Source organism: Dendrobates tinctorius, unplaced genomic scaffold (genome assembly GCF_039654945.1).
Source record: "Dendrobates tinctorius isolate UK_male_01 unplaced genomic scaffold, ASM3965494v1 ptg000357l, whole genome shotgun sequence".
NCBI lineage: Eukaryota > Metazoa > Chordata > Amphibia > Anura > Dendrobatidae > Dendrobates > Dendrobates tinctorius.
In genome coordinates, this window is record NW_027362023.1 from 918995 (window position 1) to 939184 (window position 20190).

At 51.8% G+C, this 20190-nt stretch overlaps 1 protein-coding gene across 1 annotated transcript; it reads right to left on the reverse strand.

Annotated features, from left to right (window-relative positions):
- Window positions 1–323: 323 nt before the first annotated feature.
- LOC141075478 (uncharacterized) lies at window positions 324–13540 on the reverse strand. The gene is made up of 2 exons (XM_073562555.1): window positions 12789–13540; window positions 324–964 (listed from the first exon to the last, which is right to left on the reverse strand). Exons 1-2 carry the CDS (start codon window positions 13347–13349, stop codon window positions 902–904), a joined length of 624 nt encoding a protein of 207 aa, XP_073418656.1. The 5' UTR covers window positions 13350–13540; the 3' UTR covers window positions 324–901.
- Between the last annotated feature and the right edge of the window lie 6650 nt (window positions 13541–20190).

Here is a 20190-nt window from a genome sequence, read left to right on the forward strand (position 1 = left end):
ACAGATCCCATCCACAATATAGACATTTGCAGCTTGTCCTGTACCAGCCTCACTCATAGCTTATCTCATGCTCTGCACACACCCAGAGCAGCAATCACAGTTCTGCTGCTTTATGGTGAGCGCCTGGGTTGCAGGACTGGCACTGGTGCTGCCCCCTAGAGGTTCAGGGTTGGGCAGAGCTTTTCTGCTCGGCATTCTGAAAGGGATGATTAATCAAGGAGCTTTCTGTGACAATATCTCCAGTCCTCCAGTGATGTTATTCAGGCCGGAGGTATTGGCTCCAATTGTGCAACTTTTTTTGTGCTAAAAAGTCACAAGAAAAGTGAGAAAAAAACTTAAGAGCATTTTTTATTTTGTGCAAAATTCATGAATCGCGTGCGACATTTTGAAGAATTTGGTGCAAAAGTTCTCGACGGACATGAGACAAAAAAGAAAAGTGACTTCACAAAGCCTGCAAATGATGAATCGGGCGCGGAATGTCAGCACCAGAGCGCAAGAGGACAGAACCCACCCGCTGCGCAAAGCAGCCCCCCCTAGGTAACGGCTGAGCCCCGCGCCGGTCATCACATGTATAAGGCCGAGCCCAGGAATGTGCGGTGGTCCGAACGCTTCACTTCTCGTTACATCGGGGGATGACGCGCTTCACTCCTTTCCCTTTTTAGCGGTCTGCGTGGTGTGTTGTGACTGGCGATGCCGCGGCGCTCACCTGCCTGGGGGAGGTAATAGGGAATGTGCATAGAAAAATGGCGCAGCGTCCCGAGGGGCGAGGACAGGTCCTGCTGAGATCCCACCACGGCTGTCGCTCTGGGTCCGGGGTGAGGTGGTCGCTCATCAGACCCTTCAGCACTCTACAGGGTCCCTGCACCATGAGGACCCCCGAATTTACTGGACTCTTGTCCCTTTAATTCGTGATGCTCAGAGTCAAACCTTTCAGTGAGCGCACGAAGCAGAAAGTCCTGTTGTCCTGCAAGTGGTACAGAATAGAGATTACTCCAAAATTATAAAGAACATCATGTCTTATCCTCCAGTCACCTCCAGGGCTGCACTCACTATTCTGTTCCATCATGTCATCCTCCAGTCACCTCCAGAGCTGCAGTCACTATTCTCCTGTTACATCATGTCTTATCCTCCAGTCACCTCCAGAGCTGCAGTCACTATTCTGCTGTTACATCATGTCTTATCCTCCAGTCACCTCCAGAGCTGCAGTCACTATTCTCCTGTTACATCATGTCTTATCCTCCAGTCACCTCCAGAGCTGCAGTCACTATTCTGCTGTTACATCATGTCTTATCCTCCAGTCACCTCTAGAGCTGTAGTCACTATTCTGCTGTTCCATCATGTCTTATCCTCCAGTCACCTCTAGAGCTGTAGTCCCTATTCTCCTGTTCCATCATGTCTTATACTCCAATCACCTCCAGAGCTGCACTCACTATTCTGCTGTTCCATCATGTCTTATCCTCCAGTCACCTCCAGAGCTGCAGTCACTATTCTGTTCCATCATATCTTATCCTCCAGTCACCTCCTGAGCTGCAGTCACTATTCTGCTGTTACATTTTCTTATCCTTCAGTCACTTCCAGAGCTGCAATCACTATTCTGCGCTTACATCATATCTTATCCTCCAGTCACCTCCAGAGCTGCACTCACTATTCTGCTGTTACATCATGTCTTATCCTCCAGTCACCTCCAGAGCTGCACTCACTATTCTGCTGTTATTGTGTCTTATCCTCCAATCACCTCCAGCGCTGCAGTCACTATTCTGCTGTTCCATCATGTCTTATCCTCCACTCACCTCCAGAGCTGCACTCACTATTCTGCTGTTATTGTGTCTTATCCTCCAATCACCTCCAGCGCTGCAGTCACTATTCTGCTGTTCCATCATGTCTTACCCTCCAGTCACCTCCAGAGCTGCACTCACTATTCTGTGCCATCATATCTTTTCCTCCAGTCACCTCCAGAGCTGCAGTCACTATTCTGCTGTTACACTGTCTCATCCTCCAGTAACCTCCACAGCTGCAGTCACTATTGTGCTGTTACATTGTCTTATCCTCCAGTCACCTCCAGAGCTGCAGTCACTATTCTGCTGTTACATCATGTCTTATACTCCAATCACTTCCAGAGCTGCAGTCACTATTCTGCACTTACATTATGTCTTATCCTCCAGGCACCTCCAGATCTGCACTCACTATTCTGCTGTTATTGTCTTATCCTCCAGTCACCTCCAGAGCTGCAGTCACTATTCTGTTCCATCATATCTTATCCTCCAGTCACCTCCCCAGAGCTGCAGTCACTATTCTGCTGTTACATTGTCTCATCCTCCAGTCACCTCCAGAGCTGCAGTCACTATTCTGCTGTTACATTGTGTCTTATCCTCCAGAGCTGCAGTCACTATTCGGCTCTTACATTGTCTTATACTCCCATCACCTCCAGAGCTGCAGTCAATATTCTGTTACATCATGTCTTATCCTCCTGTCACCTCTAGAGCTGCAGTCACTATTCTGCACTTACATTGTGTCTTATCCTCCAATCAGCTCCTGAGCTGCAGTCACTATTCTGCTGTTCCATCATGTCTTATCCTCCACTCACCTCCAGAGCTGCACTCACTATTCTGTCCCATCATATCTTATCCTTCAGTCACCTCCAGAGCTGCAGTCACTATTCTGCTGTTACATTCTCATCCTCCAGTCACCTCCTGAGCTGCAGTCACTATTCTGCTGTTAGTGTCTTTTCCTATAGTCACCTCCTGAGCTGCAGTCACTATTCTGCTGTTACATTATCTTATCCTGCAGTCACTATTCTGCGCTTACATCATATCTTATCCCCCAGTCACCTCCAGAGCTGCACTCACTATTCTGCACTTACATTATGTCTTATCCTCCAGTCACCTCCAGAGCTGCAGTCACTATTCTGCTGTTACATCATGTCTTATCCTACAGTTACCTCCAGAGCTGCACTCACTATTCTGCTGTTATTGTGTCTTATCCTCCAGTCACACCCACAGCTGCAGTCACTATTCTGCTGTTACATCATGTCTTATCCTCCAGTCACCTCCAGAGCTGCAGTCACTATTCTGCTGTTACATCATGTCTTATCCTCCACTCACCTCCAGAGCTGCACTCACTATTCTGCTGTTATTGTGTCTTATCCTCCAATCACATCCAGCGCTGCAGTCACTATTCTGCTGTTCCATCATGTCTTATCCTCCACTCACCTCCAGAGCTGCACTCACTATTCTGCTGTTGTGTCTTATCCTCCAATCACCTCCAGCGCTGCAGTCACTATTCTGCTGTTCCATCATGTCTTACCCTCCAGAGCTGCACTCACTATTCTGTTCCATCATATCTTTTCCTCCAGTCACCTCCAGAGCTGCAGTCACTATTCTGCTGTTACACTGTCTCATCCTCCAGTAACCTCCAGAGCTGCAGTCACTATTCTGCTGTTACATTCTCATCCTCCAGTCACCTCCTGAGCTGCAGTCACTATTCTGCTGTTAGTGTCTTTTCCTATAGTCACCTCCTGAGCTGCAGTCACTATTCTGCTGTTACATTATCTTATCCTGCAGTCACTATTCTGCGCTTACATCATATCTTATCCCCCAGTCACCTCCAGAGCTGCACTCACTATTCTGCTGTTACATCATGTCTTATCCTCCAGTCACCTCCAGAGCTGCACTCACTATTCTGCTGTTATTGTGTCTTATCCTCCAGTCACCTCTAGAGCTGTAGTCACTATTCTCCTGTTCCATCATGTCTTATCCTCCAGTCACCTCCAGAGCTGCAGTCCCTATTCTGCTGTTACATCATGTCTTATCCTCCAGTCACACCCACAGCTGCAGTCACTATTCTGCTGTTCCATCATGTCATATCCTCCAGTCACCTCCAGAGCTGCAGTCACTATTCTGTTCCATCATATCTTATCCTCCAGTCACCTCCAGAGCTGCAGTCACTATTCTGTTCCATCATATCTTATCCTCCAGTCACCTCCAGAGCTGCAGTCACTATTCTGCTGTTACATTGTTTCATCCTCCAGTCACCTCCAGAGCTGCAGTCACTATTCTGCGCCTACATCATATCTTATCCCCCAGTCACCTCCAGAGCTGCACTCACTATTCTGCACTTACATTATGTCTTATCCCCCAGTCACCTCCAGAGCTGCACTCACTATTCTGCACTTACATTATGTCTTATCCTCCAGTCACCTCCAGAGCTCCACTCACTATTCTGCTGTTACATCATGTCTTATCCAGTCACCTCCAGAGCTGCAGTCACTATTCAGCTGTTACATCATGTCTTATCCTCCACTCACCTCCAGAGCTGCATTCACTATTCTGCTGTTACATGTCTTATCCTCCACTCACCTCCAGAGCTGCACTCACTATTCTGCTGTTACATCATGTCTTATCCTCCACTCACCTCCAGAGCTGCACTCACTATTCTGCTGTTATTGTGTCTTATCCTCTACTCACCTCCAGAGCTGCAGTCACTATTCTGTTCCATCATAACTTATCCTCCAGTCACCTCCCCAGAACTGCAGTCACTATTCTGCTGTTACATTGTCTCATCCTCCAGTGACCATTCTGCTGTTGCATTGTGTCTTATCCTCCCATCACCTCCAGAGCTGCTGTCAATATTCTATTACATCATGTCTTATCCTCCTGTCACCTCTAGAGCTGCAGTCACTATTCTGCACTTATTGTGTCTTATCCTCCAACTCTTTTATTTTACAAAATTATCAAAATTACACTCAGAAACAAACCACAATACATAAACTAAAGAAAACCAACATAGACAGACATAAAATGTGCAAAACATGCGCAAACAACTGAAAGTCCAAATCTTTTCCTTGTCCTCCACTGAGCTTGGCAGCTTAGGGTCCCCCAGCAGGAATCCACTTAAAAGAGAATACAAAGAAACATAAACCCCTCTCCCCACTCTCACTCCATTCACCCCCATTCACCCCCATTCACACCTCACCCATTTTACTAGTTTACTATTTACAATTTTACTATTTACAAAAACCAAACGAAAATAACCCTTTCCTGGCCCTCCGCCTTGAAAAAAAACAAGAACTCTGCCACTTTGGCCGACAAACCTTACCTCCTATTACACAGCAAAGATTTTTTTTTTTTTGTTTTTTTTTTTTTTTCTTTTCCCCTCCCACACATGGCAACAAGTTCGCAGCCTTTTTTTCCCCACCACCTTGCACCGCAGGTCCTACAAGTTTGTAGCCTTGTCACTGCAAAATCTGGTCCACGAAAGTTTATGGCCTTTTAATTCCACACGAAAATTATTTCCAGGGTCCGCAGAGTCTACTTCTCCTGCCCTGCTCCTTTGCTCCTTCATGTTGCTCTTGGCATCCGGTCATCCATCCACCACCCCCCATGCACCCCCCTCCCAACCTGACTACACCCCATCCACACATTCTAACTAAAAAAACAAAAAAAAAAACGTGTGTTATATGTTTTTCCTTTTACCAAAGCACAACCAAAAGACATTTTCCAAAACTCTCAATACCATCCCATCTACTTACGCATTAATATACAAACTAAACACAGCATTTACATACCCAAGGCCCAAGTTTGGCACCTGTAAGCCCAATATCCATTATATGTCCTGTTTTTAAAACAAAAAGCTAAGGTGGCATGCACCAGCCCACCACCAGGAAAACGGGGTTCTAGAGGCTCCATCCCTCACTAACACATTCATCCTATCCCTCAAGAACTAAGACTGTCCCTACTTCTGTCCCTAAAAAAAAGAAACCTGTCCCTATCTGTCCCTACCTGCCCCTACTCTACCTAACTTATCATAACTAACTCTCTATCTGTCCCTCAGTGCCTGTCCCTCCCTGTCCCTATCTGCCCCTACTTCTGTCCCTAACACACCCAGTGAAACTTATGCTATCCCTACCCTCATTCACACGGAGCTAGCTCTCCCTTGAGTGCGTTTTTAAAAGGAGAGGCCTCTCCAAAGCCAAGAGGCCTTCCTCACACCCAACCTTTCGAACTCCAAAGAACGGACCTTCACCAGGTCACCCAAGATGTTTCCTACCACCTCATCCCTTGGGAGGGTTTTTTTCCGCGTCGTAACTAGGCACCGTGCATTCCAAGTGTGGAACCTAACCGCTGCACTGACTAGGAATAAAGTGCACGGGTCCCGGCCACCCAGGGATCTGAACGCTCCATAGGCCCATTCAGTGTAGGAGAGGGACGCCAGCCGCGGCCAACGTATGGAGGCACCCACCCTGTTGTAAACCTCTGCATTAAAGGGACAATGAAGCAGGAAGTGCTCCATGCTTTCCAGCACGTCGCCACACTCCTCACGAGGGCAACCCCGGTCATCGGAGTTCCTGCACTTCAAGTTGTCCCTTACATACAGCCTCCCGTGGAAGCAACGCCAGGTCAAGTCCCAAAACTTCATGGGGATCCGCTTAGAATTTAAAAGCCCCAGCCCGACCTCCAGATCCCGGCCTGGGCAATCCTTAAGGGCCAGGGGCTTCTGGAAATGGGTCAACAGGACCCTCCTGTCAAGGCACTGCCTCGACATGGTCCTGATTTCCCACATTCCCAGACCCCACCGGCGGATCACCTTCAGAACCGGGGTAGCGTAAGCCGGAAGATGCCCATGAGGTGTGCGTAGGTCCTTCACCCGCCCTCCTGTCTCCCATTCCTGGAAGAAAGGCCAAAGCCAACCCTTGCAGGAGACTACCCACGGAGGAGCCCTCTCTAGCCAGAGGTTGGAGATGTTAGTCTTAAGAAAGGTGTTTACTAGAAACACCACCGGGTTTACCATACCCAACCCGCCTAGTCTCCTCGTACGGTATGTAACCTCCCTCTTGATTAGGTTAAGCCTATTCCCCCATAACAATTGGAAGAACAGGCTATAGACCCGCGTCCAGAGAGGTTCCGGCAAGATGCACACACTGCCCAGGTATATCAATAAAGGTAGCAGATAGCCTTTAGCCAGGGCAACCCTTTCCCTCAGGGTTAAAGACCAACCCTTCCATTGGTCCACCTTTTGGGCGGCGATCTTAAGTCTGCCCTCCCAATTTTGCTGGGGGTAGTCCCCGGGGCCAAATTCGATGCCTAGAATTTTGGCGGTGGCCTGGGGCCCTGGAAGGGTGTCCGGGAGATCAAAACTAGGATCTCCCCCTCCCAGCCAGAGACTTTCACACTTATCCCGGTTGATCATGGACCCGGATGCCTCCGAGTAGCGCAATACCTCCGACATGACCCAGTCCGCCTCCCCTCTCGAGGATACGAACAGGGAAACATCATCGGCATACGCCACCACCCTCAGAGAGGAGCCAGAGCCCGCCCGGTCCATCCCGACTCCCGCCAACGGTCCACGATCTACCCTCCTTAAGAAGGGATCGATCGCGAACACGTATAAAAGCGGGCTCAGCGGACAGCCCTGACGGACCCCAGAACCCACCTCAAAAGGACGACCTGACCAACCATTCACCAGCGGAAAAGTCTCAGCCCCTTGGTACAAGATCTCTAACCATTTTACAAACCTCCCAGGCAGACCATACCTCAAAAGGACGGACCAGAGGTACTCGTGGTTGACCCGGTCAAAGGCTTTCGCTTGATCTAATGACAGCAAGTACCCCTTCCAGTGACCTGCCCTACCCTGCTCCACTGCCTCTCGGACACCGAGCACAGCACTAAAAGTACTGCGGCCTGGAACAGAGCAATGCTGGGCCCCTGAAAGGAGCCGGGGTGCAAACTTCACCAGCCGATTAAACAGCACCTTGGCCAGAACCTTCCGGTCCGTATCGAGAAGCGCTATGGGACGCCAGTTCTCGATTCGGGACGGATCCTTACCCTTTGACAGAATAATGAGGGCTGACTTCCTCATTGAGCCGGGAAGAGTGCCCGAGGAGAGACACTCATTAAAGACCCCTGTCAAGAGGGGGACCAAGGAGTCCCTAAAAGTCTTATAGAACTCAGATGTTAAGCCATCCGGACCTGGCGATTTCTTGAGCCGAAGCCCATCAATGGCCAGTCTCACTTCCTCTTCCCTGATTTCTTCTGCCAAAACACCAAGAGAGGGGTCACCCCCTGGCTCAGGGATGGCTTCAGCCAGGAAAGCCGACATCCTGTCCCGATCCAGATCCTTCTTTTCCAAGAGGTGTGAGTAGAAGGATCTGACCACCTCCAGGATCCCTGATTTGGATCTGTTCAGGGACCCCGTACTGTCGATCAGTCCTGTCACCATCTTACAATTCACTGACATCTTACAGTTTCTGTAAGGGTCGGGCGAGCGGTACTTCCCGAAGTCCCTCTCAAAAACCAAAGATGTGTGCCTATCATACTGACACCTCTTGAGCAAAGATTTCACTCTGGAGATTTCCTCTCGGTCACCTCCAGTCGAGACAAGCTGCTCGAGTTTCCTCCCCAGAGCCTGGTACAAGCGGTGCCTGTTCAGACTCCTGAGGCTCGAGAGCTGACGGAAGAACCCCGCCACCCGCTTTTTGAAGATCTCCCACCACTCTGACTTACTACTACAGAGATCCAACAGCGGTACCTGGCTCTGAAGAAAATCCTCGAAGGATTGTCTCACCTCCGCTTCTTCCAGCAGGGACGAATTGAGCTTCCACAGCCCTCTTCCCATCCGAGGAGTCTCTGCAACATTCAGAGAAAAGAAAATTAAACAGTGATCGGAGAACTCCACCTCAACGGCGGACACAGCAGAAAAGATGGCGTCCTCCTTCAAAAAAAACCTGTCTATTCTAGACCTACAGCTACCCCTATGGTAGGTGAAACCTCCGTGACCTGGAGTGTGCCGGATGTGGGCATCCACCAGGCGAGCTTCACTGGCTATGCTATTCAACGCGACGCTATCATAAGCCAGGCGATCTCCGGGACCCCCCCGGTCACGGGACCTCGTAATGGTGTTGAAGTCCCCACCGAAGACCACCTGTCGGCTCGTAAAAAGAAAGGGCTTGATCCTCAGGAAGAGACATTTGCGGTCCCACTTGGACTGCGGGCCGTAGATGTTGATGAGCCGGAGCTCTTGTCCCCTCATGAAGACATCTAGGATCAGGCACCTCCCCATTTCCAACTCAGTAACCCGTCGGCATTCAACTGCTGCAGTCTTAAAAAGGACTGCCACCCCGCTATACGGCTCGGCCGCAAGAGACCAGTATGAGGGCCCGCACCTCCACTCCCTCCGTGATTTATAGATGGCCCCCATGTCTGTTAGTCTGGTCTCTTGCAAGAATAAAATTTCTGCCTCAATCCGGGAGAAAAAATCAAAGGCCGTGAAGCGAGCCGCATCTGACTTAATGCTGGCGACATTAATAGACGCCAGCGTCAACGGGGCGAGTTCAGCCATCATGGGTGATCGAGTTGGATGGCCAATTTCTTCCCTACCCCGCTATTACCTCCTCCTGGGGAGGGGTCAGACACCTTCCTTTTCAGGGAAGCTCCCGACGTGTCCATCCCACCCCCCCCGGTGTCCTCGCCCCCGGGTTCCAGGTCTGTCCCCCCCTCAGGAGGAGCAATGCCCCCTGAGGAACGGACTCCGCCATCCCCCGAAGGACCCTCCGGTGTTACCCCCGGCCCAGTACCCTCGTCTTGCGGTTCATCATCTGAACCCCCGAGGGCGCTGAACCGGTTGGAGAGTCTGATCAGAGGGGGGTCAGCGGGCCCTTCCGTATGCACCCTTGTGGTCGGGGGCGGGGGGGACTTTGAAGGCTTGTCAGCCTTCCTCCCCACCGCTTTGCGCTTGGCACGCCTGGTTTTGCCACCTGGTGCTGTAGGCTGCTCTTGGACATCCTCATCAACACTTTCATACTGAGAGGAATTGTCCGAGTCAGCCGCTTTCTCCTCTCTCTCCATCCTCCTGATCTCCTCACTCACCGCACTCTCCCCCAGGGCCTCAGAGGCTTTGGCCACGGGCCTGGAGGGAGGAGCAGGCATCACCCCGGTTGCCCGAGGCTCCACCTGTCCCTTACCTCCCTGGCGTTTTTCCTGCCTCCGCTGGTACGCGGGGCCCCTTGCAGCATTGCCCTTCCTCACTGGCCCCTCAGCCCTTCCCCCTTCGCCACCACCTGCCACAGCAGAAGCAGCGCCACCGGGGGTTGCCCCCCCGAGGTCTCCCCCCACCGGGCCTGTGGCGGCATTAGAGAAAGAGCGAGGGCAGCGGCTGAGAGGGTGACCCAGGTCACCACACAGGTGGCACCGAATGTCTTTGCACAAGGCAGCCAGGTGACCTACCCCACCACACAACGCGCACTTCTGCACCTTGCAGTTGGCGCTGAAGTGAGTGGGGTCGCCGCACTTGTGGCAGACCTTCGGTTGCCCCTGGTAGAAGACCAGGATCCTGTCCCTTCCCAGGAACGCCGAGGAAGGGATGTGGGTGACCGTGCCGCCGGAAACCTTCAATTTGACCATGAAGGTCCAGCCCCCCGACCAGATGCCAAACTCGTCCCTGTTCTTTTTTGGGACCTCGGTGACCTCCCCGTAACGGGAAAGCCACGTCATGATGTCCACGCCTGCGAGTGACTCGTTACATGTAACCACGGTCACTCGCTTGACGGAATTTTGGCGAGACACCGCTTGAGCCACGAAGTCTCGCCATCCGGGCTCTTCTCGCACCAGCTCGTAGTTTGACCAGAAGAGCTCAAGCCCCTCTGGCCGCACGAAGCTGACGTCGAAGAAGCGGGACGCCGAAGGGTGTATCAGGGCAAAGATGTCATTCGCCCCGAAGCCCATCTTAAGGAGGAGCTCCACCACCTTGCTCCTAGGTGGACAAGCTTCACTGCCCCCCCACCTAAGACGGACCACATTCCTTCTTGGCGGCCCCTGCCCGGCTGTGGGGAGAGACCAAACAGTCCCTCCCTCCCTTTGATTTTGGAAGGCTGCTAGGCCATGTCTCTCTATCCAGAAAGACAGGTCCACTGTCCTCCCCTCTACCATGATCGATCTTTCTCCCCTTTGGAGGGCCTCCAGGAAACGGCGGTGCAAACCGCCGTCCCCGGAGCCCGGAGGCGAGGAGACCCCCCCGGAACCACCCCGACCCCCAGCCGCGACCCCCGCATAATTACGTTGGGGCCTCGCGGATGGGGGGGCAGACGGGCCAGCCCTCCCACCACTACCACCACTTGTGCCAGCACCCTCATTCATTCTCCCGTTCACTCTTTTATTATTTCCACTCGCTCCGGCACTCACTCCAGCATTTACTGCCACATTCACACTCGCACTCACTCCCTCATCCATATCGCTCACATCACCATTTATGTCCTCAAACAGCTCTTCAAAAATATCTCCTATCTCACTCCCACTCTCACTTCCAGATAGACCACTATTTACATTAGCAGACTTGGTGTTGCAGTACCCCTGCCTGCCTGCTGGGGGCCCTGACTGGCCAGTGCTCTGCTCCTTGGAGCTGCTGGCACTGCTCCAACTGTTGTCCAAGAGTGCCGCTGCCCCTTTAAATACCTCCGAGCAGAGCGCACTCAGTACGCCCTGCCCGAGCCTGGGAGCAGCAGCAGCTCCTGGGTTCTCTGGCTCCACATTTTTTTCTTTTTGCGGTATCTTTGCACTGAGGGCAGGGACGGCCACTGCCACCGCACCCTGCCCTCTGCTGTTCGCCCCTGCCGGCTTCCCAAGGAGCGCCAGAGCCCCCGCACCACCAGATGGAGGTAAGCGGGCTGGGGACCCCGACAACTCCCTACCGACTTTTGGGGGCACTATGCTGCTTGAGGGGGTAGGCGGGACAGGAGGCAGTGGGCCCGCCAAGGCCACGCCCCCCCCGCCGGCCGCAGCCACCCCGGGCAGAGCAGTGACCCCTTGCGAGGCCACGCCCTCCCCAGGTGACGCGGGCACAGCGGGCGGGACAGCGGCCGAGGAGGACACGCCCCCCCCGCATGCCGCAGCCTTTGCAGGCTGGGCAACACTCGGGGAGGCCACACCCCCCTCACGGACTGTCACTGCGCCCCTGAACCCACCACTTGATGTTGGCAGGGCTGGCCACTCCCCCTCGTCGCCCAGCGGCGGCGGTGCCCCCAGCACGGACCCCTTTTTGGGTCTACGCGCCGGGGACCCCGCTCTTGCCACGGGCGCCGTCAGAGGAGCTACCAGCCCCTTGCATCTCTTTAGCTGCTGCTTCACAGCAGCCTCCACGCCCTTTCTAGGTCTCTGGACCCCCATAAGTGGACCAGACTTAACGGACCCGTGCGTGGGGGATCCAGAGACCCCAGCACTCACCGCCGGAGGTGCGGTCCTGGCTGTACCCGTGCTGAGCGCCAGGCCAGCCCCCCCTGCCACCGGGGACTGAGCCCGGACACCACTACTGCCAATACCGCCAGCGGCTGTTACACCACTGGCACCAGCACCGACCTCCATGTCGCTGCCTGAACCCTCACCGCCACCACCAGATGTGACGGTAAGGTCCAGGCACACATCACTCTGCCCGCGCCCCCGCTGCGGACCCACCACAGGGCCCGAGCCGGGGTGGGCAGCGGGTTCCATACAGCGGGACAGAGGGGCCCCGGAAAGAGGGACAAACATAAGTTTGTCAGCCACGGTGTTTTTTGGCTTGCGCTTGTTTTTTTTCTTTTTCCTCTTTCCGGTTGCCTCGTCCTCAGGGCAGACCTCATCCCCAAAGAGCAGTGTGCCAAACCGCTCTGGGGACTCGATCTGCCTCACCTGTTGTAGGACGAGGCAGCCCCCCTCACTACTACTGTCCCCACTCCCACCAGCCTCCCCCTCGCCCCCACTTTCCTCCGAGTAACTGGAGTCCGGTGGGAGAGCCACTTGCTCAGGGGCCACCCCGCTGCATGTTACCTGGGTGTTGTTGCTCACCAGGCCTTCAGGTGGGGCAGGCGTAGATGTTCCGCCATCCTCCTCCTCTTGGCCCTCCACCTGGCAGGGGCCTCCCGACCCCCCAGGAGACCCTCCGGTCATGGCTCTAAACCGGTCATCGTTTTTCAGTTTCTCTGCAAAGGGGCCGCTCCCACTCAGGATAGCCGCTCGTATCTCCTCCAAGGCCCTGATAGCCCCCTTCAGCCTCTCCACCGTGGCGGAGACCTCAGCTCGTCTCGAGGCGGGGAGCCGGTTCTTAGCCACCGCTCGTGCTCCCCTTAACTCCTCCCGGAGTTTTCTCAGCTGTTTGGCGGCCTCCTCATATTCGCAGAGGTGCGCATGGATGCGGGAGGCGTAGATGGTGGATGGCTCTCCCTCAGCTCTGGAGCCCCAGATGTTGGGGGGCTCTGCCACTGCACCTCTGCTCTGGGCCGCCACTCCTCCGGGAGGAGGAGCCGCCACGGTACCAGCTTCGGGGGGCCCGGTGTCCCGGGGCTCCTGGGTCCTGCGACCCCCTCTCTCCTGGCTCCGTCTCTTCCCCATCTCCCTGGGACTGGCTGGCTGCACCCTGGCCTCCGGATGGTGCTGAGGCCCCCCACCCCCAGCTGGCTTGCCGGAGGGTGGGAGCCAGGGGCACAGCCCCGGCGCTCAGTCCCAGGGAAAGTCCTCTTTCCTGGGAAGGGGGCAGATGGAAAGTCCTTGCAGGAAAAAACCTCCCTTCCCAGGAGCTTAGCAAGGCCCTAGCCTGCAGATGCTCAGCACAGATGCTCCTCCTCTTCCTGGGCGTGCTCTATCCTCCAGTCACCTCCAGAGCTGCAGTCACTATTCTGCTGTTACATTATCTTATCCTCCACTCACCTCCAGAGCTGTACTCACTATTCTGCTGTTATTGTGTCATCCTCCAATCACATCCAGAGCTGCAGTCACTATTCTGCTGTTCCATCATGTCTTATCCTCCAGTCACCTCCAGAGCTGCAGTCACTATACTGTTCCATCATATCCTCCAGTCACCTCCAGAGCTGCAGTCACTATTCTGCTGTTACACTGTCTCATCCTCCAGTCACCTCCAGAGCTGCAGTCACTATTCTGCTGTTATTGTCTTATCCTCCAGTCACCTCCAGAGCTGCACTCACTATTCTGCTGTCACATCATGTCTTATCCTCCACTCACCTCCAGAGCTGCAGTCACTATTCTGTTCCATCATAACTTATCCTCCAGTCACCATCTCTAGTTACATATGTTCTACACTGTTCACACCCAGTGCTGCAGTCATATTTCTGTAGGTGGACGCCCTCCACATTGTGCGGCATCGGAGCAGCTGGAGCGCTGAGGTTCTTCCGCTGAGAACTAGCACAATTGTGAAGGCAGCTCTGGCTGTGAGTGGAGCATAATCCCACCGCATACACTACTCACCATAATGGTGCAGAGCGTAGAGGATGAGGCTCATGTTCACAAGGGAAATGACTATGAGAAGGAGGAGCGCGTCCGTACAGGGGGCTGCACATCTGGGGACTGGGGGGTCCGCGCTCGGAGATTTCGCTCTGTGTCCATCTAATATAAACAGACGGCACAGCAGGAGACCCTCACCGAAGGGATGGAAAGGAATCTGTCACACAGCAAACTACAGAGATCTGACCTGATGAGGCAGATGTACTTACTATGGAAATCCAGGTCAGAACGGCTGCGGTGCAATCCTCCCATTACAATGAACGGGGCTGATTAGGATTCTATGGCCGCTCACTGACAGCAAGCAGAGCAAGAAAGAAGGGCAGCAACCAATCAGAGCACAGCGTTCATACCTAAACTGCTGTGCTAAAGTGAGAGCTGCGCTGTGATTGGCTGCTATGGGTAACTAAGGTCGTGACACGCAGAAGTAGATGAGGACCCTGCCTGCTGGGAGTTGTAGTCCTGCAGTACACTGGTGGTACTCGCCTTCCTCTTGTGGGGTCTCTGTGGCTGGGGGACGCCGTGCAGGTCAGTGATGGAGTCCACGGCCAGCAGGCACACGTTACCAGACGGTTTCAGGGCACAGATGGGCACGGTAGCCATGAGGCCGGCGACTGATGGCACCAAGATGGAGGAGCAGAGGGTCCGGGAGCGCCGCCTGGAATATGGAGGCTGTAAATAGCAGCCGAGGAACGTCCCCCACCGGATACGGCAGCGCAAGGCCGAGGCAGCGAGTGTCTACACGGCATCTGGGAAAGCTGGGTGACCACCGGCAGCAGAGCCCGGGATGTGCCCCACCATATAAAAGCTGAAAATGAATTGAGGCTTGCAAGAGATGTCAAAAGCAATAATAAAGGATTTTGGGGATATGTCAAAAGTAAAAGAAAAGTCAAAGATGCTATAGGATTTTTACAGGATGAAAATGATGAAATGGTAAGACAGGATGTTGAGAAGGCTGAACTTTTAAATTCCTATTTTGCATCTGTTTTCTCTCAGAAAGGAAATGTAACATCAACTGTTATTCACTGTCCTATTAAGGGAATAGAAGAATCCAGGATATCTATAAACAGAAAGATAGTGAGGAAACACTTAGCTAACCTAAATGAATTCAAGTCTCCAGGTCCAGATGAATTACACCCCAGAGTACTGAAGGAGATAGCAGAAGAAATTTCTGAACCACTCTCCATAATCTTTGAAAATTCTTGGAGAACAGGAGAAGTGCCAGAAGACTGGAGAAGAGCAAATGTTGTTCCTATCTTCAAAAAGGGGAAGAAGGTGGACCCAGGCAACTATAGGCCGGTGAGTCTGACTTCTATACCAGGAAAGATCTTTGAACAAATTATTAAACAACATGTAAGTCAATACCTGGATAAGAATGAAGTGATCAAACAGAGTCAGCATGGGTTTGTAACTAATAAGTCATGTCAGACTAACTTAATTTCCTTCTATGACGGTATCACTGATTGGGTGGATCAAGGAAATGCTGTAGATATAGTATATCTTGACTTCAGCAAAGCATTTGACAAAGTCTCTCATACAATCCTTATTGAAAAAATGACTAAGTATGGAATGGACAAGGCAACTGTTAGGTGGATTCATAGCTGGCTTAGTGATCGGACCCAAAGAGTGGTCGTAAATGGCTGCACATCCAGTTGGAAGAATGTCTCAAGTGGGGTACCACAGGGCTCTGTCCTGGGCCCTGTATTGTTCAACATCTTTATCAACGATTTAGATGAAGGAATTGAGGGTAAACTGATTAAATTTGCTGATGACACAAAGCTAGGAGGGATAGCTAATACTAGAGAAGAGAGAGAGAGGATTCAAAAAGATTTAAATAAACTGGAGAAGTGGGCAGCAACTAACAGAATGGTTTTTAACAGGGAGAAATGCAAAGTACTACATCTGGGCAATAAAAATGAAAAAAGCATATATAGAATGGGAGGAATAGGGCTAAGTGACAGCACATGTGAAAAAGACTTGGGTATACTAATAGATCACAGACTGAATATGAGTCAACAGTGTGATGCAGCAGCAAAAAAGGCAAATGCAGTTCTAGGATGTATTAACAGAAGCATACAGTCTAGATCACGTGAAGTCATTATTTCCCTCTACTCCTCTTTGGTCAGACCTCATCTGGAATATTGTGTCCAGTTTTGGGCACCACATTTTAAAAAAGACATCAACAAACTGGAGCAAGTTCAGAAAAGAGCGACCAGAATGGTGACCGGTCTGCAAACCCTGTCTTATGAGGAAAGGTTGCAGGATTTGGGAATGTTTAGTTTGCAAAAGAGAAGACTGAGAGGAGACTTAATTGCTGTCTACAAATATCTAAAGGGCTGTCACATTGTAGAAGGATCAACTTTATTCTCATTTGCACAAGGAAAGACTAGAAGCAATGGGATGAAACTGAATGGGAGGAGACACAGATTAGATATTAGAAAAAACTTTTTGACAGTTAGAGTGATCAATGAGTGGAACAGGCTGCCACGAGAAGTGGTGAGTTCTCCTTCAATGGAAGTCTTCAAACAGAGGCTGGACAGACATCTGACTGGGATGATTTAGCGAATCCTGCTTTGAGCAGGGGGTTGGACCAGATGGCCCAGGAGGTCCCTTCCAACTCTACGATTCTATGATTCTATATACCCGAGAGATCCCACACAGGAGCCTGGGAAAGCTGGGTGATATCCGCATTAACCACTGGCAGCAGAGCCCGGGATGTGCCCCACCATATACCCGAGAGATCCCACACAGGAGCCTGGGAAAGCTGGGTGATATCCGCATTAACCACTGGCAGCAGAGCCCGGGATGTGCCCCACCATACACCGAGACATCCCACAACGGAGCCTGGGAAAGCTGGGTGACATCCTCCCTGACCACCATCAGCAGTGCTCGGGATGTGTCCCACCATAACAGAGACTTCCCCCACACAGGAGCGTGGGAGAGCTGGGTGACACCCGCCCTGACCACCAGCACCAGAGTCTGTACCAGAAACGTGCTGACGTCTGAGGCGCTGGGGCACATCACATCATTTATAGCAATTCCTGTGGCCAGAGATGTAGCGCAGATGGAGCCAATGCCGTTGCCCCCTTTAAAGTGATTGCTCAGTATCAGCAAAATGAAACTTTTCAGAAACAGCGCCACCTGCTGCTCATAGATTGTATCTGCTAATGCAACTCAGCTCCATGGAAGTGAATGGTGCAGAGCTACAATATAACACACAACCCATGGCCAGGGGTGGCGCCGTTTCTGAAAGAATTCCATGTTTCTCTAATCCTGGAGAATCCTACTAAAGGCTTTTTTACACGTCAGTGTCTCTGGTACGTGTGGTGATAGTTTTCACATGTACTGGAAACACGTAGACCCATTCATAGAATCATAGAATGGTAGAGTTGGAAGGGACCTCCTGGGTCATCTGGTCCAACCCCCTGCTCAAAGCAGGATTCGCTAAATCATCCCAGTCAGATGTCTGTCCAGCCTCTGTGTGAAGACTTCCATTGAAGGAGAACTCACCACTTCTCGTGGCAGCTTGTTCCACTCATTGATCACCCTCACTGTCACCCATCTAATATCTAATCTGTGTCTCCTCCCATTCAGTTTCATCCCATTGCTTCTAGTCTTTCCTTGTGCAAATGAGAATAAAGTTGATCCTTCTACAATGTGACAGCCCTATATATATTTGTATATTCAAGTGATTGGGTCCGTGCACATGGCAGTGTGTTTGCACACACCGTGTCTGTGGGCAAAACATAATGACATGTCCATTTTTTACCAGCAGCATGGGCCGCAAATGTCCCGTACATGTGCACATGGGTGACACGTACTGCGGTACCATTTTCAATGTTCCTCGCCGCCTGGTGCTTAAGACGGCTATCAACATTCTCCCCTGCTCTGCCTGTGATCAGCGTTGAGGGTTGTATTAAAGTGTAAGATTAAGAAAATGTAAAAAAAAATCCCATTATACTTACCTTAACACTTAATCCCCTGAAGCCATTGTCCCCTATAAACAACTAAAAATAAGAAACAACAATATCCCTCACATGTCTGAAGTTGAAATGTTACCTTCGGTCACAGACGTCGGCTGATAGGACTACTACTCCCATCAGCCTACGCCTGCTGTCACTGATAACAGCAACCATATCCCTCACCTAATGTTCTGTCCCAGAATCCATGACTGCGATAAATAGCGTCACTGGAAGAAGTGTAGTTGCGAAACGTGCGTCAGGGTGAGGGGAGAACATCCGGTGTGTCCTGCAGGTGATACCTCCTGGCTGTTTACTGAGGTAACAACCCAGGATGCTCGAACTGTATCTCACAATTTTTGGCATTTGTTGGCTTAGTCGCAGAAACGTTACTTTTGATGTCACCCCACAAGTGTTCTATTGAATTAAGGTCCGGGGATCGGGCCCGCCGCACCATAAACTCAATTTTGTTGGACTGGAACCAAGATTTTGCTGGTTTCCTGGTGTGTTTAGGGGCGTTGTCTTGGTGAAACCCCCAATTTAGGGCCATATCCTCTTCAGCGTAAGGCGACACGACCTCTTGAAGTATTTTACTATCTGCAGACTGATCCATGATCCCTGGTGTGCGGTAAATAGGGCCGACCCCATAGTAAGAGAAACATGCCCATATCATGATGCTTCCACCATGTTTCACTGTCTTCAGAGTGTACTATGGCTGCAGAGTTTGGGGGTCGTCTGATGAACTGTGTGTGGCACTTGGACCCAAAAAGAACAATTTTACTTTCATCAGCCCACCGAATGTTTCTCCGTTTCTCTTTAGGCCGGGTGATGTGTATCCTCTTCAGTACATGGCTTTTTTAACACTGGGACTCTGCGGGGACTACTTGGTAAGAGAATAGCATCACATGGGCGTCTCCTAGCTGTCACAGTCCTCACACGTAACATGAGACTGTCTGTGATCATCCTGGAGCCGATCACAGGTAACCTGAGACTGTGATCATCCTGGAGCCGATCACAGGTAACCTGAGACTGTGATCATCCTGGAGCCTATCACAGGTAACCTGAGACTGTGATCATCCTGGAGCCTATCACAGGTAACCTGAGACTGTCTGTGATCATCCTGGAGCCAATCACAGGTAACCTGAGAGTGTGATCATCCTGGAGCCGATCACAGGTAACCTGAGACTGTGATCATCCTGGAGCCGATCACAGGTAACGTGAGACTGTCTGTGATCATCCTGGAGCCGATCACAGGTAACGCGAGACTGTCTGTGATCATCCTGGAGCCGATCACAGGTAACGCGAGACTGTCTGTGATCATCCTGGAGCCGATCACAGGTAACGCGAGACTGTCTGTGATCATCCTGGAGCCGATCACAGGTATCGCGAGACTGTCTGTGATCATCCTGGAGCCTATCACAGGTAACCTGAGACTGTCTGTGATCATCCTGGAGCCGATCACTGGTAATGTGAGACTATCTGTGATCATCCTGGAGCCGATCACAGGTATCGCGAGACTGTCTGTGATCATCCTGGAGCCGATCACAGGTAACGCGAGACTGTCTGTGATCATCCTGGAGCCGATCACTGGTAACGTGAGACTGTCTGTGATCATCCTGGAGCCGATCACAGGTAACGCGAGACTGTCTGTGATCATCCTGGAGCCGATCACAGGTATCGCGAGACTGTCTGTGATCATCCTGGAGCCTATCACAGGTAACCTGAGACTGTCTATCATCCTGGAGCCGATCACTGGTAATGTGAGACTATCTGTGATCATCCTGGAGCCGATCACAGGTATCACGAGACTGTCTGTGATCATCCTGGAGCCGATCACAGGTAACGTGAGACTGTGATCATCCTGGAGCCGATCACAGGTATCGCGAGACTGTCTGTGATCATCCTGGAGCCTATCACAGGTAACCTGAGACTGTCTGTGATCATCCTGGAGCCGATCACTGGTAATGTGAGACTATCTG